The following is a 22,056-nucleotide window of genomic DNA, read 5'->3' on the forward strand; positions in this document are numbered from 1 at the left end:
AAAGGACTCCTCTAAGACCTGGAACCCATAGATTGTTCCTTGCTACGGCACGCCGTTCAACTCTGCCTGCTGCCGATCACAGGCCTGGCCTCGACACCAGTGATGTCATCACACTAGCCCCGCCTCCTCCTCATGTGCCTCTGATGTCATGTCCTTGCAGTCCAATGGGTGCCAGGTCTGGCAAGGTTGAAGACCACTATGACATAGCCTGCAGCTCAGTAATTTGGGCTGCAGCCATGCCCACATTTAGGCAGAAATAAGTCTTGTGAAATAAGGTTTTTTGTTTGTTTAAAAGACCTGTTAAGTAAACTCAAGAGTTCTGGTGATCTCAAAAGATTGGCAGTGTTGTGTAGTGGCTACAGCGTCGGGCTAAGATCTTGAAGGCGCGCCTCCTGCCATATCGCCCAGCCTAACTGTTAAGATCTGCCTCACACACCCCGCTCTTGGTGCCCGTCTTCAGAGGTGGATGGCAACTGGAGACAGGGCTTTTTTGGTGGTGGCACCTCGCTTGTGGAATGCCTTCACCTTGAGCCCCCACCACTGGCAACTATGTTGCTTTCTTTTAAGTGCCAGGCCAAAATGTTCCTGTTCACCCAGGGTTTTAATTAAAGGGGTTGATTTTAAGCTGTCTGTGGTCTGTTGCTTTGAGCTGTCTGTGGTCTGTTTTTAATGATCTATGTTTTTATACAGGGGTGGGACTTTTTTTACATTGGATTTTAATTAATATATTTCATGGTGTTTTTTTTAATTATTTGTATATTGCAAAGCAGCCTCCGGCAGGTTCCCAAAGGGGCAGCATTAAAATGTCCCAAATAAACAAACAAACAAACAAGGATCTGGGAGATCCTATATTATGGAAGCTTGTTGAGAGGGAGAGTTGGTTTTTATATGCTGACTTTCTCTACCACAAGGAAAAATCAAACCGACTTCCCCTCCCTACAACAGACACCGTGTGAGGTAGGTGGGGCTGTGAGTGTGTGACTAGCCCAAGGTCACCCAGCTGGCTTCATGTGTAGGAGTGGGGAAACAAATCCAGTTCACCAGATTAGCCTCCGCTGCTCATGTGGAGGAGTGGGGAATCAAACCCAGTTCTCCAGATCCAAACCACTGCTCTTAACCTCTACAGCACGCTGGCTCTTGGGCCAATCAAATACTTTCAGCCTAACCTACCACATAGGGTTGTTGTGAGGATAAGTTGCAGACCAGGAGAATGATGTAATCCAATTTTGGTCTTTGTTGGCGGGAAAGGTGGGGTAGAAACGAAGAAAATCAAATTACTATTTGGTGATGTTTTAGTTAGAAAGGAATTGCACTACTATTATTTTGTGGGGATTGTTTTCCTTCTAGACCAACATGGCTGCGTATAGCAAATACAACAGGAGATTAAATGTACATTGGATAGGTTTCTGCCTCACTCACCATCAGTAGATCTCAAAATTTAAGCTGTAGAGTTGTCAGGATAGTGTCAGGCTTTTGCCTTTTTTGCTGGAGCAAAGGCTCTTGACCTGAGTCAGGCCAGGTTCTGGCCACACGTCAAATCCTTGGTTCTCATGCCTATGAACGTCTGTGTAGTTTTGCTCATCCTGTTTTCTGCAGCTGCAGTAATGTTTAGTCTGTCTTCCTGGGAACCACTTATCTCGAGGTTGCCTAGCAATGTTTACCTTTTCAGTCCGTAGTGTCTTTAACGTGTAACCTGCCTGTGTTCCCCATTACCAGCCTCACCTGCCTGTAGGCAGTCAGTCCTTGAATCTGTCTTTTGCTCCTAATAAAAATATTGCTGCTTCAGAGCTACCTGCCTGGATGAGTTTGCTTATGGGATGCTAGGGACAGAAGCCTGAAACTGACAGATAGGCACTGATCTTTCCATAAAATAAACATTGACAGTGCTAAATAAACATATAATTTATTAAAACAAGGTGGCTTCCAATAATACTTTTAAAAAATTCCAGTTAAAATCAAAATAAAATAAGAAACCCCAACTCTTCCTCCCTATTCATGGCGATTATTGTCACTATTCTTAGTTAGATTTGGGGTCCACTATGCTAGGCTAGCGTGATCTCGTCAGATCTCATGAACACATGAAGCTGCCTTATACTGAATCAGGCCCTGGGTCCATCGAAGTCAGTATTGACTACTCAGGAGATGCCGGGGATTGAACCTGGGACCTTCTGCTTGTCAAACAGATGCTCTACCACTGAGCGACAGCCCCTCCCCAATAGCAACTATTGCTATTTATTGTGAACACATGAAGCTGCCTTATACTGAATCAGACCCTTGGTCCATCAAAGTCTGTATTATCTACTCAGACCGGCAGCAGCTCTCCAGGGTCTCAGGCAGGGGTCTTTCACATCACCTCCTTGCCTGGTCCCTTGAACTGGAGCTGCCAGGGATTGAACCTGGGACCTTCTGCATGCCAAGCAGATGCATGCCAAGCAGATGCTTTACCACTGAGCCACGGCCCTTCCCCGTGTACTTGGATGGCGGACCGCCCCCCCCCCCCCAAGGAAGCCCAGGGTCCTTAGGCAGAGGCAGGCAATGGCCAACCCCCTCTGTTAGCCTCTTGCCTTGAAACCCCAACCGGGTAGCTGGAAATCGGGGAGTGGGGGGGAGCGACTCGACGGCACGTGGCACCCCGCTCGCCCTTCATGGGCCACTCTGCTGATTTTTTAAACTCGGCTCCCCGAATTAATAGGCGAGCACTCCTTCGCCCTCTTTTTTTTTAGCGCTCCTGCAAACGAGTCGCCGCACGCCTCCCCGGGTCTGAGAATCATCCCATTTGCAATCTATAATTCCCATCCCTTCTCGCCCTTCCTTCCCGAGGGCGAACGCGCCCGGCCGCTGGAGCCTCCTTTCTTCCCTGTTCCAGCCAGGATGCCGCCAGGATCGAACGCGCGGACGTTCTTCGAACGTTCCAGCCAGGATCGAACGCACGAACATTCTTCGAACGTTCTTCGAACGTTCCAGCCAGGATCGAACGCACGAACATTCTTCGAACGTTCTTCGAACGTTCCAGCCAGGATCGAACGCACGAACATTCTTCGAACGTTCTTCGAACGTTCCAGCCAGGATCGAACGCACGAACATTCTTCGAACGTTCTTCGAACGTTCGAAGAACGTCCGTGCGTTCGATCCTGGCTGCATCCTGGCTGGAACAGGGAAGAAAGGAGGCTCCAGCGGCCGGGCGCTTTCGCCCCTCCTCTCCCTCCTTCTCCGCCTTCCCCAGACTCCAGGAATTACAGAGGGAAGGAGGGAGGGGAGGAGAAAAACCAGCTTCCAGAAACCCGATGCCTTTTTTTGCGCAATGCAATCGCTGGTTTTTTTTTTTTTTCTTCCCTTTCCCCGTGCAAAATAAAAAAAGCGACAGGGTGTCTAGACGCCCACGTGATAAGGCGGGGGGGGAGGTTTGGGTCCGCCTGGGCAGGGCCGCGCCGCTGCGCAGTCTGCAAGCCGCCGGGGCGAGGAGGAGGAGGAGCCGGAGCCGGGCTGGCTGGCGCTGGCACAGGAGGGCTGCGAGGGAGCCCCCCGCCCAGGAGAGGGGCTCAGCTCGGCCAGGGTCGTCCCCCCCCCCCGTCGTCCGTCTCCTGCTCGGGGGGCAAGCGAGCGCCGGACCCGGGCTGCAAAGGGGGGAAGGCGAGGCGAGCGCGCGCTCCGGAGCGCACCGCCCTCTCCAAAGCGCACCGCCCGAGGCCAGGAGCTGCAGCGGCGCCGCGAGCCGGGGCAGAGCCGGAGACCCCGGCGAGAGGAGGAGGAGGAGGAGGAGGAGCGCCGGGGGGGGGGCTGCCGCGGCCCCTCCCTCCCCCCCGCTCCATCCCTCCCCCCCGCTGCGCGCGCGTCTGTCTCCGCAGGGGCGATGCGCGCAGAGGAGCCGCAAGGAGGCAGGAGCCCAGGCCGCCCGGCCGCCCGCTGAAGCCGGAGGGAGACCCGGGCCGGAGGGCAGCGGGGCGAGGAGAGCCCCCCCCCACCTACCCACCCGGCCGCTGCTGGCCGGCCCTTCTCGCGCGCCTTCTCCCCCCTCCCCACCCCTTTCTTCTCTCTCCCGCAAGGAGGAGGTGGGGGGGAAAAAAAGTGGGTGGAGAGATTGCAAAGGGGGAAGAACTTTTCTTCCCTTTTTTTTTTTTTGGCATTGAAAAACTCCGGAGGAAACAAGGGGAGGAAAGAGTATCGACTGGAGGGAAGCGACGCGAGCCCGGCCCGGGAGGAGAGGAAGATCAAAGCGCTTTTGGGGGGCAGGGGGGACCCAGCAGCGCCCGCCGGAGAAGAAAGGGGGAGCCTCGGAGACGCCCGGAGCTTCGCGGCGGATTGTTTTCATCCCCCCACCTTCGATCCCCCCCCCCCAGAAAAGGCCCAGACCCACATTGCTATTTTTGGGGGGTTTGCTTTCCATCCCTCCCAGCCCCCGTCTGGTCGCCCCCTTCGCCTCTCGCCCCCCCTCCCTTTCCGCACCTTTCCCCTTTGGGTTGGATTTAACACCGACTTCGGAGCACTTCGGGCCGTGTGCCTTGGCGGCGGAGGAGGCGACGAGGGGGGGAGCACCGTGTAAGAAGCCGGGGGGGGGGTGGGGAGAGAAAGGCATCGCGTTAGAAGAAAACCCTCGGTGACAATTTTTGCTATTTATTAAGACGGAAAAAAGAAACAGGAAGAAAAAAAACCCCTCTTCCACTCGAAGTTAAGCTCATCTCGACGGGTGCTGTTGAACCCCCGGGCGGCGGGCAAAGGAGGGGCATCCTTCGCAATTTCGGAACCCCCCCCCCTTTTTAAAAAAAAACAGAACCGCTTCTCTTCCACCCCTCCTTTCCAGAGAAACTGCGCAGGATTGTTTTTTTTTTTTTGGGGTGGTCTTTTTCTTTTCCTCCCCTGTGGATTTGGAAAGACCCCTGTTGTTGTTTTTTACGAGAGCGTGGAAGAAGAAGAGGGGGCAGGATCCGAACCCAGGCCCCGCACCCGGGAACCGGCGCATGCTTCAGCTGGCTCTGGCGGGCGGACCCCCCAAAGGAGCCTCCGCAGCACCCGCATCGGCCGCCGGCGGCCCCCTGCGCTGCTCCCGCTTCTTCCCCATCATTTCGGGCTGCTTGTCCTGGCTGCCCGGACTCGGCTCCCGCATCCTTCATGAGTGGCGGACGGCATGCCCGTTTCTTAGCCGGGGAGCCGCCTTGCCGTCCCGCATGTTCAGGACCAAACGCGCGGGCCTCGTCCGGAGACTCTGGCGGAGCCGCGCGCCCTGCGGGGAGGACGGCGGAGAGGTGGGCGAGGGCGCGGCGGACGGCAGGGCGCATGGAGGAGGGGGCGGCCGGGGCTGCTGCCTGGGCAAGGCGGGCAAGCTGGCCAAGGCGACCCTGGGCTCGGAGGCGGACCTGAAGGCGCTCACCCACGCCGCGCTCAAGCGGCTCAAGGAGAGGCACCTGGAGGGCCTCCTGCAGGCCGTGGAGACGCGCGGCGCCGCGCGCACCGCCTGCCTCCTGCTGCCCGGCAAGGCGGACGCCAAGCTGGGCGCCCACTGGTACTCCCTGCCGCTGCTCCTCTGCAAGGTCTTCCGCTGGCCCGACCTGCGGCCCTGCTCGGAGGTCAAGCGCCTGGCGGGCTGCGAGTCCTACGGGAAGGCGCACCCGGAGCTGGTCTGCTGCAACCCCTACCACCTCAGCCGCCTCTGCGAACTAGGTAAGGGCTCCGGGCACCCTAGGCCGGGACGGCTGCCCCAGCCGCTCCCCGGCTTGCAAAAGCGGATGGCTTGTAGGGAAATCGAAGCGCAGAACTGCTCGCCGGTTTGCAAAAGCGGGTGGCTTGTAGAGAAACTACAGCGCAAAACTGCTCACCGGTTTGCAAAAGCAGATGTCTTGTAGGAAAAGCAAAGCGCAAAATTGCTCACCGGTTTGCAGAAGCGGATGGCTTGTAGAGAAATCAAAGCGCAAAACTGCTCACCGGTTTGCAGAAGCAGATGTCTTGTAGGAAAATTAAAGCGCAAAACTGCTCACCGGTTTGCAAAAATATGTCTTGTAGAGAAATCAAAGCGCAAAGCTGCTCACCGGTTTGCAAAAACAGATGTCTTGTAGGAAAATCGAAGCGCAAAACTGCCCACCGGTTTGCAAAAACATGTCTTGTAGAGAAATCAAAGCGCAAAACTGCTCACCGGTTTGCAAAAACAGATGTTTTGTAGAAAAATTAAACCGCAACACTTTTTTTATATGTCATTATAATTAACTATGTCCCATAGCACGGTTGGGGTTCTCATCTTAAAATAAAAATAAATAGTAGAAAAGGGCAAGAGTCCAGTAGCACCTTGAAGACTAACAAAAAATATTTTCTGGTAGGGTGTGAGCTTTCGTGAGCCACAGCTCACTTCTTCAGATCACGAAAGCTCATGCCCTGCCAGAAAATATTTTTGTTGGTCTTAAAGGTGCTACTGGACTCTTGCCCTTTTCTACTGCTGCAGACAGACTAACACGGCTACCCACTGTAAAAATAAATAAATTGTCAGTTGCATTTCCCCCCCCCCCCCAACAAACTAATCTGTAATCTGTTGAAAACTGCACCCCTCTAAGGTCTGCGCCCTAAGCGACCGCCTAGTTCGCCTAATGGTAGCACCGGTCCTGGTTACGGTTGACCCCTTTTTTCTCTCCCCCCCCCCCAAAGCTAGGCTCTCGCAAAGGCGTTTTTTGTGCATTGCACGTGGGGATGTTTTGCACGGGTAGGAGGAGGGAGGGGGTGGGAACGCGATGTCTGAACAGACGCGCGAGTCGGGCCTTCCCGCTTGGGTTTCTGGTGGTGCCATTTGTTTTGGGATCCTTTCCAGTTTGAGACTTTTCAGTTCTGCAGCCAGCTTGAGATCTACTTAAGGGATCATAATAACCTTGTGGGTTTGCTTTGTTTTTAATTTTGTTTGAAACTTTTCCCCCCTGTCCCGTAAAGCCATAGAGAGAGGCCTGTGGGCTGTCTCGCAGCGACTCCCTGTATTATGTCTACATGCTTCTCTGCAGAGAAGGGGGGGAAAAAATTCCCAGGGAGAGTTTTAATTTTAGCTTGCAAAGAAGCCCGAGGGGAGTTTTCCACAGCGTTGGACAGCCCTTACAAAAAAAAAACACCCTCTCCAGTTCTGGGTGTGTGTCTTTAGTTCCTGCGGTTCTTATGCTAAAGGCAGAACTGGAGGAGGCCATGAAACACCCAGATTAATGTGGACAGGGCTTCCCTTGCTAATAACTTTTAAAAAATAATCCAGGTTATTGCCAATAATCCAGGTTATTGCCAGGATCCTACAGCAAGCATGCTCCAAACGAGATTTGGTCCTTGCAGAGTTAGACTTATGCAAAGAAGCCCCGGGTAAACAGGGCTGGAGACCAGCAGATGATGCCCGGATCTTCGGGTTCATATTTTTAAACGTACAAATTTCCAGCCGGCCGAAGGCTCTTTTTGCAAAAGAGCGATCCCACACTTAGGCTGGCTCACGATATTTCCCCCTCTCCGTTTTTCGCTGCCGCTATAATATAAGAAAGAAAACACATATTTTCCAGGCGTCCAATCCTGCTTCCTTTCCCTCCTCTGGGCAAAATGCCTTTTTGGGTTTCCAAACTGGGGAAAGGGGAGGGGGGAGCGCATGAGAGAGACGGAGAGATCCTCCTTGAAATCCGTCTGTGCAAAAGGTTTCTTTGTTTCCTTCAAAGTTCAAAGTGTAGTTTTTAAATAAAGTTACAGCTTTGGTACGTTGCGAACTCCTCCCCCAATCTAACAAGCCCCTTCCTTCCTTAACAAAAGAAAGAGAAAAAAACACGCCACTTTGTATAGTTGTAGAAAAGAGCAAGAGTCCAGTAGCACCTTAAAGACTAACAAAAAATATTCTCTGGCAGGGTATGAGCTTTCATGAGCCACAGCTCACTTCTTCAGATACCACTGAAGAAGTGAGCTGTGGCTCATGAAAGCCCATACCCTGCCAGAAAATACTTTTTGTTAGTCTTTAAGGTGCTACAGGACTCTTGCCCTTTTCTACTACTGCAGACAGACTAACCCGGCTACCCACTTTGTCTAGTTGGTGCATGTTAAATTGTAAGATTTGTGTAGTTGGTGCAAGTTGAATGGTAAGATTTGGGGGAGGGGGGCTGGAAGGAGCAGGCTTTAAGCACACACCTCCCGGTGGAATAAGGTCCCGCAAGCCTTTCAAAACATTGCAAACTTTGCATAGGTCGGTGCACGAGGAGGGGGGTGGGGAGAAAAGGAAAAAAAAAACCTGTTCAGAGCAAGCTCCTTGGGGAGGGGAGAGGGGGGGCTTGCAGGGGAGGGGGGAGGAAAATGCAAGCCTGGGTTGCGTGGCCCTCCCCTCTCCCCCCCCCTCCTGGGGCTTTCTGCGCAATGTTAAGTGTGCCTGCAGCCGGGCTGGCCGGGATTATCAGGGAGCCGGGATCAGTGGGGTGATTTCCAGAGCTGCAGCCTTTCCAGCCCAGCCAAGGAGGCCCCGGCTCGAGACAGCCAGAAGAGCAGATAGCAAAAGCGACTGGCGCCAGCCGGCCGCTTTTGTTTATCTGACAGTTAAATATCAAGGCAAATCGCCGCCCCAGCCGCCCTGCCTCCAACCCCCAGAGCTAAAGACAAACTGTATTGCTACAAGAATGCCTGTGTTATCATAAGTTCCTATCTTTCTCTCTCTCTCTCCCCCTCCTCTCTCTTCCTCCCCCCTCTCCTTTCTCATGGCCCTGCATTTATTTTCTCGGTTCTTTTCTAATTCCAGAGTCTCCCCCTCCTCCTTACACCAGATACCCAATGGATTTTCTCAAACCAACTGGTAAGTAAGATTTTTTTGGTGTTTTTTGTTGTTGTCGTTTGGGAACAAACCTGAAAATCTGGGGACGGGAAGGAAATAAAGGCAGAGGTTTTCTTTATGGGAGAGGAACAGATCACACACACCCTTGTATATATATATATATATATATATTTAAAAAAATCTAGTTCCTTTTGTTTGTATTTGTTTCTGGTTGTCTGAAACCAAACTGGCCCACCGGTTTAGTTGGCGGGTTGTGTTTGCTGCTGGCTTGGGTAGGGCTCCTAAACCGATAATTGTGAGGCAAGCCCCATGAAGATAAGTGGGATTTGCTCTCCAGTCAGCCTGGACTTGGGGGATTGTAAACCCTGTTGTTCTTAAAAACCCTCCACACTTGGCGAGATACTGCAAAGATCCTCTCTCGCTTGAAAGGAAGTTCTGTTCGGGGTTTTCAGAATGGGCATCCCAGACTTGGAAAGACAAGTGCTTTCCTCACCGGTAGCTGGCTCCTGGCGGGTGTTTACTCAGGAGTAAGCCCAACTAAGTTCAATGGGGCAAACTCCTGAGCGGGCATACCAGCTTCTTCCATTTAAAAAACAAAAACAGATTCCATTTCTTTGAACACGTACATGGAGGCAGGCCAACCAGATATTTGACGTATGTTGTTAGCAGCAGAAGAAACACTGAGAAATTAGGATTTTTGTACAAAGGATGGATAAGGACATGAGTGAATTTCACATCGGGTGGGTGTCTCGAAATGCCACGTTCAGGTGGGTTGTCTCGAAACGTCTGTGTGTATATTTTTTTGCATCAACTCCTGTAACTTGGGCACAAACAGTTTTTTAAAAAATGCACGAAGGGGGCACACAGGCATTTCCAGCAGGACTTCTCTCTGCATGCTTGTTGCTTGTAATTGGGTGGCATTTTGCCAGGGCCCATTTGAGCCTGGCACCAAGCGCTGTTGCGGTTGTCTGCATAAACTTTTTGGCTGGCTGCAGGCTCACCCTGTGCTAGATAAATAGCGCTTGCATTGTGGAAAAGAGAGAGAGAAAGTGAGTGCTTCTTCGCAAGAGAGCAGAGGAGAGAGTGAGTTTGGGTGGAAATCGGAAATGTGGACAGGGAGGGAAATAAAATTCCACAAAGCCGCTTCATATCTCTCCTGAAGATTAATGGACTTGAAATGCAGATTGCAGAGCAGTGGTCTCCCATTGATTACATCCTGATGGCAAAGCTGTAAGTTAGTGCCTGTTAAAAATAGTTTCCTTTGGAAAGGCCCAACCTTTCAGGCCTCCCTGTCCATTGAAAAGTTACAGATTTGGTTAGTTCATAAAGTCAGAATAATCATTAAGTCCCAGGTGGTTGGAAAGGTACCAGTTTCTCTTTGCAAAGGTTCGCCCTGGCTTTGAAAAATAGCTTCTGTGGTCTTTTTAGAATGTATGCGCCTTGCGGGCAGGGGATCTGACAGCTTTTTCAGTTATTAAACTTAGTAAAGCACAATGTCCACTGATGTGTCGTTGTTGTTGTTATTATAGTGTTTTAGGAAATTGGGCTTCAGATATGGCACCCTCCCATGCTAATTAGTCTTGTTTCATCACTTAATTTTATGTCCGCTGTCTTGATATCTTGATGGTCTTGGCTTTTAAAACGGACCCCTTCCCCCAGGACTTGTGAGCAATACAGGTGTATAGCCTCTGCAAGGAGGTTAAACATTTTGTTAAACAAATGAGTTGCGAGAGGTGGAACACGCTTTTACTCTAGACTAGACTGCTTCATTAAAATCAGAATATTCACCTCGTGTCTCCTGGCAGAGTGTTTTTGGTTGCTGTAACAGTGATTTTGCGAGTCCCGCAACCTTCTGGTTTGCAGTAGGACAGCTAGTTTCGAATCCAGTAGCGCCTTAGAGACCAACCAAATCGGAGCCTCAACATTCAGTCACACACTGGTGTGACCAAGAAACAGGTCCCAGGATGGGGCTATTCTGGAAGGAATAAGCTCGATCTTTTATGGCTGAGGTCTGGAAGGGTAAGAAAAGGAATTCAACTTTGCTCCAAAGGAATCCCCAATTGTTCCATTTTACTTTTGCTTCCATTGATTCCTGGTGCATGGGCAGGGTGGGGTAACGGTGTGTGGAACTTGTGGGAATGGAGACCCAACCCTTCCAGAAAGGGATTCCCTCCCAGAATCTCCCTTCCCTTCACCTGGTGACGGAACTTCAGCTAATTTCTTTTTATTGAGCTTTTGCGTTCCCAGAGGATGTTGAACCTGACAGATCTGGAAGCCAATACCTGTGCGCTGAGTCACCTCGCTGGGGGTTGCCGCACTTTGTATTCCCAGCGATGTATTAAGAGTTTGAAAATGTTGTAAAAAACATTGCTTTAAAAGGGTTTTTGGATACCACGGCTTATAAATGGTTGGAAGACGTCTTCACAGCTAAAGGGGCCGAACAAAGTGCGGACAGTATTTTTTTATAACGTTTTCAAACCCTTAATACATTGCTGGGAATACAAGTGCGGTAACAGCTGTCTTCCAGCCTCAGTTTCCCACCTGTAAATTGAGAATGCAAATGCCCGTTTGCAAGCAAACTATGCGCTAAGCGGTGGTGATAAATAATAATGTGCCCCTAAGGAGAATAGATTGCTTCTTTGGAACCCCTGGATTCTTAGGTTGCAAGCATTCCTTAATCTGGAAAGAACTTCCTACTGAAATCAGTGGGGCTTACTTCCAAGTGAAGGTGGTTTAGGATCAGAGTGTCTTGATTTTTAAAAAATGTTTTATTTGTTTGTCTGTTGCGAATTTGCTGCCTTGCTTGCTCAGAAGGAGGCAAGCTTGGGGAAGAGTGTTGAATGGCTGGCAGCCGCAGAGGTGTTGGAAGAGAATGGTTAAGGGGGGGGGTTGGCCACTGGTTTCCGGCAGAGATGCTAGGATAAATCTATTAGCAGAGTTTAAACATCCAGCTGGCCGTTGCCAGGGGCTCATTCTCAGTTTGTGGAGTGATATATTTATTCATTAGTAAGTGTTGACATAAGGTAGCAAAAACTGTGTGTAAACAGAAAAGCCACAGGACTTGAAAAATTTCAAAAGGGGAAAGTTTCTCTGTATTAGCCAATGGGAAGTGATTAATGGGGCCGGTCGGAAATCTACAAGAAATAGCAGGGGTTACTTACCTCCGGGCCCCTCTCCCCCTTTTGGCAGCTGAACTTTGAATATTGTGGCACGTGGAAGGACAAAAATACCCCATAAGTCTGTCATTGCAGGTGGTTGAATCCTGTAATCATTTCCTCTTTAAGGAAGGCCATTGTAAGGGGAGAGAGAGAGCTCAGTGCCTGCTTATGGTTAAAATTGCTGTGAACTTTAATTTACTCACATTCCTACGTCTTGAAAGGGTGCTGCTGAGTATTGTCAGCTCGATGAGGGAGACCTGATGAGAAATGAATTCTGTTGTTCCCTGGGCTTTCTTAGATGGGTCAGTCATAGAGGTAAGCAAGTTTTTGGAGTCACACAGAATTCTTCATCAGGCCAGATAGGAAGGTAGGTGATGCTTAACTGTGGGAGCAGAATTGCTATACTAATGCAGATGTTTGCCTAGCAGTGTAATAGGAAGCTGTTTCTCGCAGGGTAGATAATAAGGCTATGAGGGATGTAAAGTTTTGGTCCTTGCTATATAATCTAGCTTTAATGTTCAGAGCTGTGTTTTGGAGGCCCAGAAACAAGAAGGGAAAGGAACGCCAGCTTCCTTAAGTTCTTAAAATCTTTTTGGGATGGCCAAATCTATGTTATCGGCATTCTTTTCACATTTGGGGGAGTCAGCCACTCCAAAGAGTGAATGTTACAGCTTAGCATCCATCACGTTATGTGCAGATGGGTGTGGTTTACATGCTGCCTTTTAATTCCTCCTGTGTAAAGGACCTGTTCGACAGGTCAGGTTTCTCCTGCCTTGGCTACTGGGCAAATTCAGGGCCAAAGGAATAAACTGTGCCAGCACTTGTATTGGGAGAAGCTGGACTTAACCAAACTTCTCCCTTTAGAAGAAATGAGTTGGACGCCATGAACACATGAAGCTGCCTTATGCTGAATCAGACCCTTGGTCCATCAAAGTCAGTATTGTCTACTCAAACCGGCAGCGGCTCTCCAGGGTCTCAGGCAGGGGTCTTTCACATCACCTACTTGCCTGGTCCCTTTAACTGGAGATGCCGGGGATTGAACCGGGGACCTTCTGCATGCCACGCAGATGCTCCACCACTGAGCCATGGCCCCTCAGCCATGTCTCCTGATACATGAGACATTTTCAGCGTGGCTGAAAGCATCATATAAGAAAGCTGCTTTTGTCCTCTCTGAGGGGCAACACGCTAAATTAGAACAGCATGATTGTGGTTTCTAACTTAGTTCTTGAGCATTACTAGGAGGATGTTCCAGCTATTAAATGTGGAATACTTGTATCAATGGGTATTAGAGACACAATACCCACATTAGTTGCATTTGGGCATCTACTAAGTAATAACAAATACTGTAAAGTTTTATGATCTAGGGCTAGATGTCCATGCCTCAAGTTGTATAGATTCTTCTCACATTGGGTGAGGTTCATAGAAATAATATTTGATGTGGCTTTGGTCACATGTCTGGCACAAGCCACAAAAGATTAGGTGGACTGACCATCTGGTCTTGAGTTGTCTTCTGGGTGCCAGGGATTGGTGCGAATTTGGGACTCCTTCCCTGCTTTGCTTTCCACAGACTTTGACGTGGGAATTGTGTTGTCATCAACAGATGTAGTTGACGTGAATTGGATTCATGGGGGACCTACCTTCACACCAGCCCGATAAGATATACAGATGTGTACTATTAACCCGGTTTTACAGAGAGGTTATAGAAGGCATGACAGCCACTTAAGCAAAGATAAGATTAGATTTTGAGTCCATTCATGTTTAAAGGGGGCAGAGTATCAGAGGGAAGACTGGGGGCCGTGAGTTCTAAATTCCCTGTGTGAGTCAAACAGGTAAACCCCGGAGGTAAACTCATCCACATATGCGTGTGTATCCCTTGAGGTTTCCCCCTCACACATTTGATCACTCTCTCCACTAGATTGGCAGCAGCTAAATGTGTGAACCGATTCCAGGGGAAAGCATTGTGTTTGAGACGATGTGTAAATTCTCTCTGTATTTTGAGGTCAGTAGAGGACTGTTTACAGAAGCTAAGTCTAGCAAGTGACAGGTGGGACCCAATGCTGGCCTTTGTGAGATGAAGCTACATTAAGAATTCAAGGCTGTGCCGCATAGTAAGATCTATATTGTGTCTATGTGTAAAAATTAATGTATGCACATGAGAGAGAGAGCTCCTGATTTTGCCTCACCAAGGAAATGGACTGGTATTGTGTGTGTTTTCTGTTTCTTGCATATGAATTATACCTGCAGTGAAACTGCTAGAATAGATGAATAAGGCCTTAAATGGGGAGGGGCCGTGGCTCAGTGCTAGAGCCTCTGCTTGGCATGCAGAAGGTCCCAGGTTCAATCCCTGGTATCTCCAGTTAAAGGGACTAGGCAAGTAGGTGATGTGAAAGACCTCTACCTAAGAGGTAGAGGAGAGCTGCTGGAGAGCTGCTGCCGGACTGAGTAGACAATATTGACTTTGATGGACCAAGGGTCTGATTCAGTATAAGGCAGCTTCACGTGTTCAATGATACCTTAGCTTTCTGCAGCTTTCGAACAATAGAACCAAGGTTATTTCAAAACGCTGCATGACTCCATCTGCAGAAGAAGTTCTGGATGGCTTTGGGCCTAGGGCCCAATTGAGATAAAAGAGACCTCAATCAAGGCTGAGGGTGTGTCAGGTTTATTTTTAATAGTCTATAAGGAATTGTGCCCTGACTTGGAAGGCCCAAGTAAGCCAGATATTGCCAGATCTTGGAAGCTAACCAGGGGTGGCCCTGGTTAGTTCTTGGATGGGAGACCCCCAAGGAAAACGAGGGTTCTTACGCAGAGGCAGGCAATGGCAAACCACCTCTGCTCCTCTCTTGCCTTGAAAATACCATGAGGGGTCGCCATAAGTCGGCTGCGACTTGACAGCGCTTTCCGCCACCACCCATGAAGTGTGTTAACTTGCACTATCTGGAATGTTTAGATGTTAACATCAGAGTTGTGTTTGACCTAGTTATTTCTTGACCACCATATAGTTGTAAGAAAGGTGCTGTGGAGTGTTATCACGTCTGTCTGTCTCATTCGTTTCCTATTCTTCTTCCAAGAAACTGAGGACAGTGTACAGGAGGGGTGTCATCTCCTATTATTATCACAATGACCTTGTAGAGTAGGATTGGCTATGTGGTGGTGACTGGCCAAAGGCCTACCAGTTTTTTTCCTGGCTAAGCCAGTATTGATCTTGGCTTTCCTTGGTTCTTGAGAGAGAAAGCCACAAGTTGGGGAAAAAAACAGGGTGGAAGAAAAGGGACTTAGTTTATATCGTACGAAGCAACTGGTATACCATTTCAGCATGGGGTTGGAAATCCATAACGTGGGACTTGGGCTTAGTAAGATAGTAGTAGAAAAAGAAAAGTTGCTTTTTATATGCTAACTTTCTCTAACACTTAAGGAAGAATAAAATTCTCTTACAATCACAGGATAATGGATTTCCTATAAGTATGCAGGGGACCCAGTAGATCTTGAAAAGTTAGTGCTGGCACCTTAAACTCAGCCCAGAAATGAACTGGTAGCCTGTGCTGGCCATCTCAAATGGACACAGCATGTGCCCCCACAAATGGGAAGAAGAGTTGGTTTTTATATGCCGACTTTCTTTACCACTTAAGGAAGAATCAAACTGGCTTACTATCACCTTACCTTCCCCTCCCCACAACAGACACCCTGTGAGGTAGGTGAAGCTGAGAGAACTGTAAGAGAATTGTTGACCAGCCCAAGGTCACCCAGCTGGCTTCATGTGTAGGAGTGGGGAAACCAACCGGGTTCACCAGATTAGAGCCTGCCACTCATATGGAGGAGTGGGGAATCAAACCCAGTTCTCCAGATTAGAGTCCACTGCTCCAAACCACCACTCTTAACCACAATACCATGCTATCTCTCCATGTATAGACCTAGTAGACCTGTATAGACCTAGTAGACCTGTGTCTAGGCTTTGGCACTTGAGATCAAAGATGGTGGCTTCCAGCCCTGATGTTCCTTGGTACAAATAATTTCCTGCATATGGCAAAACAAGATGTTAAGGGGGACATGTTCTAGCTGTCCTGGCATGCCAACAATCTGTTGGGGATTTTTTTTTTGTATGGAGGACACATTCTGTCAATTGAGCTACCAGAATTGGGTACAGCCCGAACTCAAATTTACTGTGTCCGGTGAAGACCAAAGGGACGGTTGTTTGGAATCTGAAGGAATTTCTCATTTGAAGTAGGGTAGGATATAAAGTGTGACCTGTCTAGTGAAAAAAAGTTCCAATTCTTTTTTTTACAACCTATTTCCTTAGAACACAGAAAACAGTGTACATTTAGAAAGTGTATAGTATATGGCATTTCATAAGTAACTCAATTTCCTGTCTGCCCTATTGTTTTCAGTTTGATTAAGTGTATCCTGTTAAACTGTATATTCCTGTTCAGGGTTATACTTGACTCTGATAAAACGAGATTACGCGGTCTCATACGCACACATACATGTGTTCTTTCCCTATCTTTTCAGGAGTGAGTTCTTGGAAAAACAACTTCTTGGAGTGGGTGGGTGGAGAGGAGGATAATTGTGTGTATGCTTGTGTCCACATCCATGTTTTCATTGTACTGTGTTGGGTACTGCTTGCCCAAATTTTGTATCGCCCAAGGCGATATTGACATGGTGCCAGCCATTGAAGGCCGGCCACAGAGTCAGATTGGCTTTTGATTTCCTTTCCTTCTGCCCTGGATGTTACAGGGTTAGGTTTTTGTTGAAGAATCTGGGCTCCAGTCGACGCTGGGCTCTTCTGAAAACCGATTCCGTTCATAGTGTGGGACTTTGTGAGTTCTAGCAACTCTTAGGAATTTCACTTTTATGCATTGTTTGGTTCTGTTGCAGATCACGCTGTTGTCTGGGGAAGAAATCTGGTTCCACGTTTTGTTTTCCAAGAACTTTAAAAAAAGTCTTACACCAGTGGTTCCCAGACGTTTCGGGCCACCGCCCCCTTGGTTCCCCAGACTCAACCCCAGCCCCCCCCCACCCTATAAAAAGCATTATTCAAAATAGGGGTTTGCCTGACTCACTAAAGAAGATGATGACAATAAAATTTCAAAACAGTAACAATTAATTGCCCATCTATTCAGGATCAAATTAAAACTTTTTTGTTGAAATTTATTGAACAAAACTGATGAACTTGGACCAGTGGTACCAGCTCTTCAAAGTCTGGGGAAAAAATTCTGATAGTTTCCACCAAATTTGCCAGCATGGTGCCATAGCTTGATCTGTTGTAAATTAGTGAACAACACAGCCGAAGGGGCCCACCTCTAGCGTCCCCTGCTGCCCCCTTACCTCTTAGTGCCCCCCAGGTAATCCCCCCCATGGGGTGGTACTGCCCACTTTGGGAGTCACGGTCTTACGCAAACCCTTCAGTGTTGCTGTACATTAAGTTCCCTTTACGTTGTATAATACAGAATTTTAAGGAATGTCTGGCTCACCAGCTGCAAGAGCTCTCGTTTTGTGTCTTCATAGGTCATGGTGGCTGCATTAATTGGTATTAGATAGTAAAGCCAGGGGAAGGCTGATCTCATCCTCAGTATTTTCTTAAACCTCAGATTGATGATATAAGTTGAAACTTTGCAACAGAAGCCTCATAGCGGTACACATTCGGTGTTGGGCACAGGCCCACTATCCGAGGTCAGCGCATCCCCCCTCCCTTCCTCTAAGCTGCTCAAGACAGGGAAACTGGGCTCTCACCACCCTCCCATTTTATCCTCACAACAGCCCTGTGACGTGCTCTGAGCAATAGCAGCTGGCACAGGGAGCGTTACGGGAGAGTAGGGATTTGAATCCACGTCTTATCCCTTGTCTGCCAGCCTGTGTCGGAGCATAAAATCAGAGCGGGCTGAAGGTGGGCATCTCAAAGGGAAAACAATGATAGGCGTTCTGGTTTTTAGATAACTGTAAGCTCAGCAGTGTCAGCCCCCTTGACTACTTGGGTGGGAGACTGCCAAGGAAGTCTAGGGTCGCTGCGTAGAGGCCGGCAGTGGCAAACCACCTTTGTTCGCCTGCCCTGGATGGCCCAGGCTAGCCTCTGCTTAAAAACCTCCAGGGAAGGAGAGCTGACCACCTCCCGAGGAAGCCTGTTCCACGAAGGAATCGCTCTAACTGTTAGAAAATCCTTCCTAATGTCTGGATGGAAACTCTTCTGATTTAATTTTAACCCGTTGGTTCTGGTCCCACCTTCTGGGGCAACAGAAAACAACTTGGCACCCTCCTCTATATGACAGCCCTTCAAGTACATACACAGTTTCACAATACACATCCTGACATTTGCACAAACATTGTTCAAGATAAGAAAAATAAAAGCCTTTTATTCTGTGTGGCTTTGTGTAAAATATAGTTAGCCCTTGTGTCTTATAACATGGACTTCTGGCTCACACCTTGTATATGAAAGTGTATCAGGATGTGTATTACATCAACTAACGTGAAGATAAGATACGATATTGGACTGATGCAGATACTGGTATAAGTAATTGGCACAGTATGATTCTTATGCATGTTCAGAGTGTTTTGCATTTGGTGGCCCGCCAGTAGCTGTTCTGGGAATGGGTTTTGGTCTCGCTTTCTTCTCCACCACCCCCGGACTCTCCTTCCTTCCTGCGTGCCATTTTGCTTCCAGGTTGTAGGAAATGCCACAATGTCTAAACTAGAAAAACTACATTTACTGCAAATCATAAGAAAAGGCCATGCTGGATCAGACCAAGGTCCATCAAGACCAGCAGTCTGTTCACACAGTGGCCCAACCAGGTGCCTCTAGGAAGCCCACAGACAAGACGACTGCAGCAGCATTATTCTGCCTGTGTTCCACAGCACCTAAGATAACAGGCATGCTCCTCTGACACTGGAGAGAATAGGCATGCATCATGATTAGTATCCATTTTGACTAGTAGCCATGAATACCCCTTTCTTCCATGAACATGTCCGCTCCCCTCTTAAAGCCTTCCAAGTTAGCAGCCATCACTACATCCTGGGGCAGGGAGTTCCACAATTTAACATAGTTTGCTCCAGACTAGGATTCTTTATTATAAAACCCTTGCAGCAGTAGAAAGGGAGTGGGCATAGTAGGGAGAGGAGTTAGAGGTTTCAGGCAGAAACGTGGATGGGTTCCTGCTGAATAACACAGAAATGGGATTTTAAAAATTATTTTTTTTAGTATTGGAATGCCTCTTTGGCAGTCTGGGACCTCTCCTTCTCTGCCAGTCCGTTGCCAGCTCAAATCAGTAGAGCCACAATCCAGACTCCCTTTTGATCTTTATCTCCAGCTTAGGCGAGGCAACCTGGATTTCAATAACCGGTGACTAGGAGGAACTCAAAACCAACTTGGCAAAGAAAAGGGGAAGGGGGTGAGAAGAGAGGGAGAGGAGATGCCAGCCAGCCTGTAATCTTGCGCTCATTGACGAACGTGATTAAGTGGTACAGTGGATCCTAGACATGGGTGATGAGTTAGGGTGGATGTATCGTGAAGAATTGCGCTGTCTCTGTGCAGACAATTAGTAATAACTTCCTGGTAAGTGCCGAGGAATGTGCTTCTCGTTTGTCTGGAGACATTGTTTGCAGCGAGCTGCTTTGTTTTTTCCTTTTTAAAGAGTGGCACGGCATGCTTCTTTTCCTAATTCATTTCCCTTTTTTTCTGTTTCAGCAAGTTGTCCAGACTCTGTGCCTTCCTCCACTGAGACAGGGGGAACAAATTATCTGGCCCCTGCGGGGCTTTCAGGTAAGGAACAGGATTTTGTTTGTACTTGTACCATTGTGCGTTTTAAATACAGTTTGGAAGAGTAGCTTGGATCCGGAAGGGGCTGTGGCTCAGTGGTACAGCATCTGCTTGGCATGCAGAAGGTCCCAGGTTCAATCCCCAGCATCTCCAGTTAAAGGGACTAGGCAAGTAGGTGATGTGAAAGACCCCTGCCTGAGACCCTGGGGAGCCGCTGCCAGTCTGAGTAGGCAATACTGACTTTGATGGGCCAAGGGTCTGATTGAGTATAAGGCAGCTTCATGTGTTCTTTGGGGGAGGGGCTGTGGCTCAGTGGTAGAGCATCTGCTTGGCATGCAAAAGGTCCCAGGTTCAATCCCCGGCATCTCCAGTTAAAGAGACTAGGCGGGTAGGTGATGTGAAAGACCTCTGCCTCAGACCCTGGAGAGCCGCTGCCGGTCTGAGTAGACAATACTGATGTTGATGGACCAAGGGTCTGATTCAGTAGAAGGCAGCTTCATGTGTGATCCTGTAGAAGAACAGGTTAGCTCTGATATTGCTTAAATGGAGTCCTACGTTGGCAGGGCAACCTGCTATTAACTGGTAGGATGGGATTTGGACAATAGTTACATCCTCTTCACTAAGAGTAAGAAGTTCGGCGTTTACCAAATTGCTGGAACCAAGAGGAACTCACTTGCCTAGATCCAGGAGTCACTGAGCTCCTTGGTCAACCCAGTTTGCAGCCAAAAATCCAAAATGTATCAGAAGCCTTGAGTCTTGGTAAGAGAGGCAGGCTAGAAACTAACAAACACATAAATTAATCAGCTTCGTTTCTGCTGCTGGGCCAATGCAAAGATCATGCTAAGAAAGAAACACGTGGTTTCATAGAAGTTTACTTTTAACTAGGAGAGCGGGAAGAAATAGTTGTGTCTGGTAGGCATCGACATCTGATCTTTTACGCACTGGCCCTATGTAGGGCTGGAAAATTATTTCATATTCATAGGTGGCGCATTGCCCGGGGTTGACCTAGTTTTGGTAACTACCAAATAGTAGGATTTTGCTGATGGTAGCTGGGGAGCTCTACAGACATAACACCTTTGGGGTACCATGTGAGTCGGCTGTGTCTCTTGTGGCTGCTGGATTCTGTAGTACAATAGTTTTGAGTGAAGCTGTCATGTGACAGTATTATTCTTCGTAACAACATAGAAGGGTTAGGAGATGCTGAGAGCTGCCTTTCATCTTTGCCACCTTTCTGATCCAGCAAGCCCCATATCCATCTACCACCGCGGAGACCCAGATGTGATGCTAGACAAAGTCTTGTTCGTGTATGCAGAAAGAATGCCACAGTGTAAATGAATGTGATAAATTATATGATTTCAAAAAGGTGATTTATAATTCCACATATAACCTTATAATATTCAAAATACTTACGACCAAGCAGTGCAAACTCTACAATTATGCCGAAGCAATGCAAACTGTACAACAAGGTTTCACGATTTTATCATTGTTTCGCATCAGCTTCATCAGAAGTCTGTTGCTTTTTATCTTGCTATTTACAGGAGAATATTGACGGCTTCTTTCAGTCTCCCTGATTCTAATCCTGTTAATCTGCCAATTTACACCGGCGTTCGGGCCCCCCGTGCCGGCCTCCGGCCAATTTACGCCAGCATTAGTGGCCTCAACGCCGGCGGGAAGGCCTGGACAGTGCCGCTGCCGCGCCACCCCGGGACGGCAATGGGGCCTTCCGCTGGAGTCCTACCGGCGTAAAGGTCTGCGCTGGCGTCCTGGGAGGCGTCCCGGAAGGCATCCCTGGGGTGGGCTGGGGGAGGAGCTGCCATTAGGCAGCCTCCTGTCGCCTTTTGCCCTGGGAACACCAGTGCGGAGAAGGGCGAGACTGCACCTCATTTTTAGCAGGCGCAGCCTCACTGTTCTCTATGGGGTGAAAAGGCCCCCGTTTCCCACAAAAAAAGCCTCCGCACACGCTGAATCTCAGGAATGCGCTGATATACCTTGAAACAAAATTTACAACATAAGTACGCTTGTGCCTATAATTTTACACCGATACGCTCATATTCAAACAGGACAAAGTTATTTACTATTTACCCAAGCAGATAATAGTTTTGCGTGAAGCTGTCACGCTGCAGTATTATTCTCCAGAACAACGTTAGAAGGGTTAGGATGAGAGCCGCCTTTCATCTGTGCCACCTTTCTGATCCAGCGAGCCACATAGCCATCTACCGCCGCGGAGACCCATTTGCGATGCTAGACAGAGGCTTGCTGGCAGCTGCACCCCTGCAGTTAGCTGAGGCCACTGTCTTGACTGTGATTTATGCTTTTGAGAGCTAAATTATATACTGTCCACTGCATGGGTGTGCCCTTGCAAGCAGGCTCTGTGTGTGTCTGCGTGTGTGTTTTTCCAAGGTTTGCAAGTT

General features: G+C 48.7%; 1 protein-coding gene across 2 annotated transcripts in view; it reads left to right on the forward strand.

Moving 5' to 3' along the window:
- The first annotated feature begins 5,147 nt into the window (after positions 1-5,147).
- The window catches only part of SMAD7 (SMAD family member 7), a 54,458-nt gene continuing 37,549 nt past the window's right edge, over positions 5,148-22,056 (forward strand). Inside the window, exons 1-3 of one of the 2 annotated variants that reach the window (XM_056848319.1) lie at positions 5,148-5,655; positions 8,711-8,764; positions 19,574-19,648. In XM_056848319.1, coding sequence (XP_056704297.1) covers positions 5,163-5,655; positions 8,711-8,764; positions 19,574-19,648 — 622 coding nt within the window. In that variant the 5' untranslated portion in view covers positions 5,148-5,162. Of the gene's footprint in view, positions 5,656-8,710; positions 8,769-19,573; positions 19,649-22,056 lie in introns of both variants that reach the window. The other variant, XM_056848320.1, reaches the window with a different exon arrangement.

The sequence above is a fragment of the Euleptes europaea genome, chromosome 4, assembly GCF_029931775.1.
Source record: "Euleptes europaea isolate rEulEur1 chromosome 4, rEulEur1.hap1, whole genome shotgun sequence".
NCBI lineage: Eukaryota > Metazoa > Chordata > Lepidosauria > Squamata > Sphaerodactylidae > Euleptes > Euleptes europaea.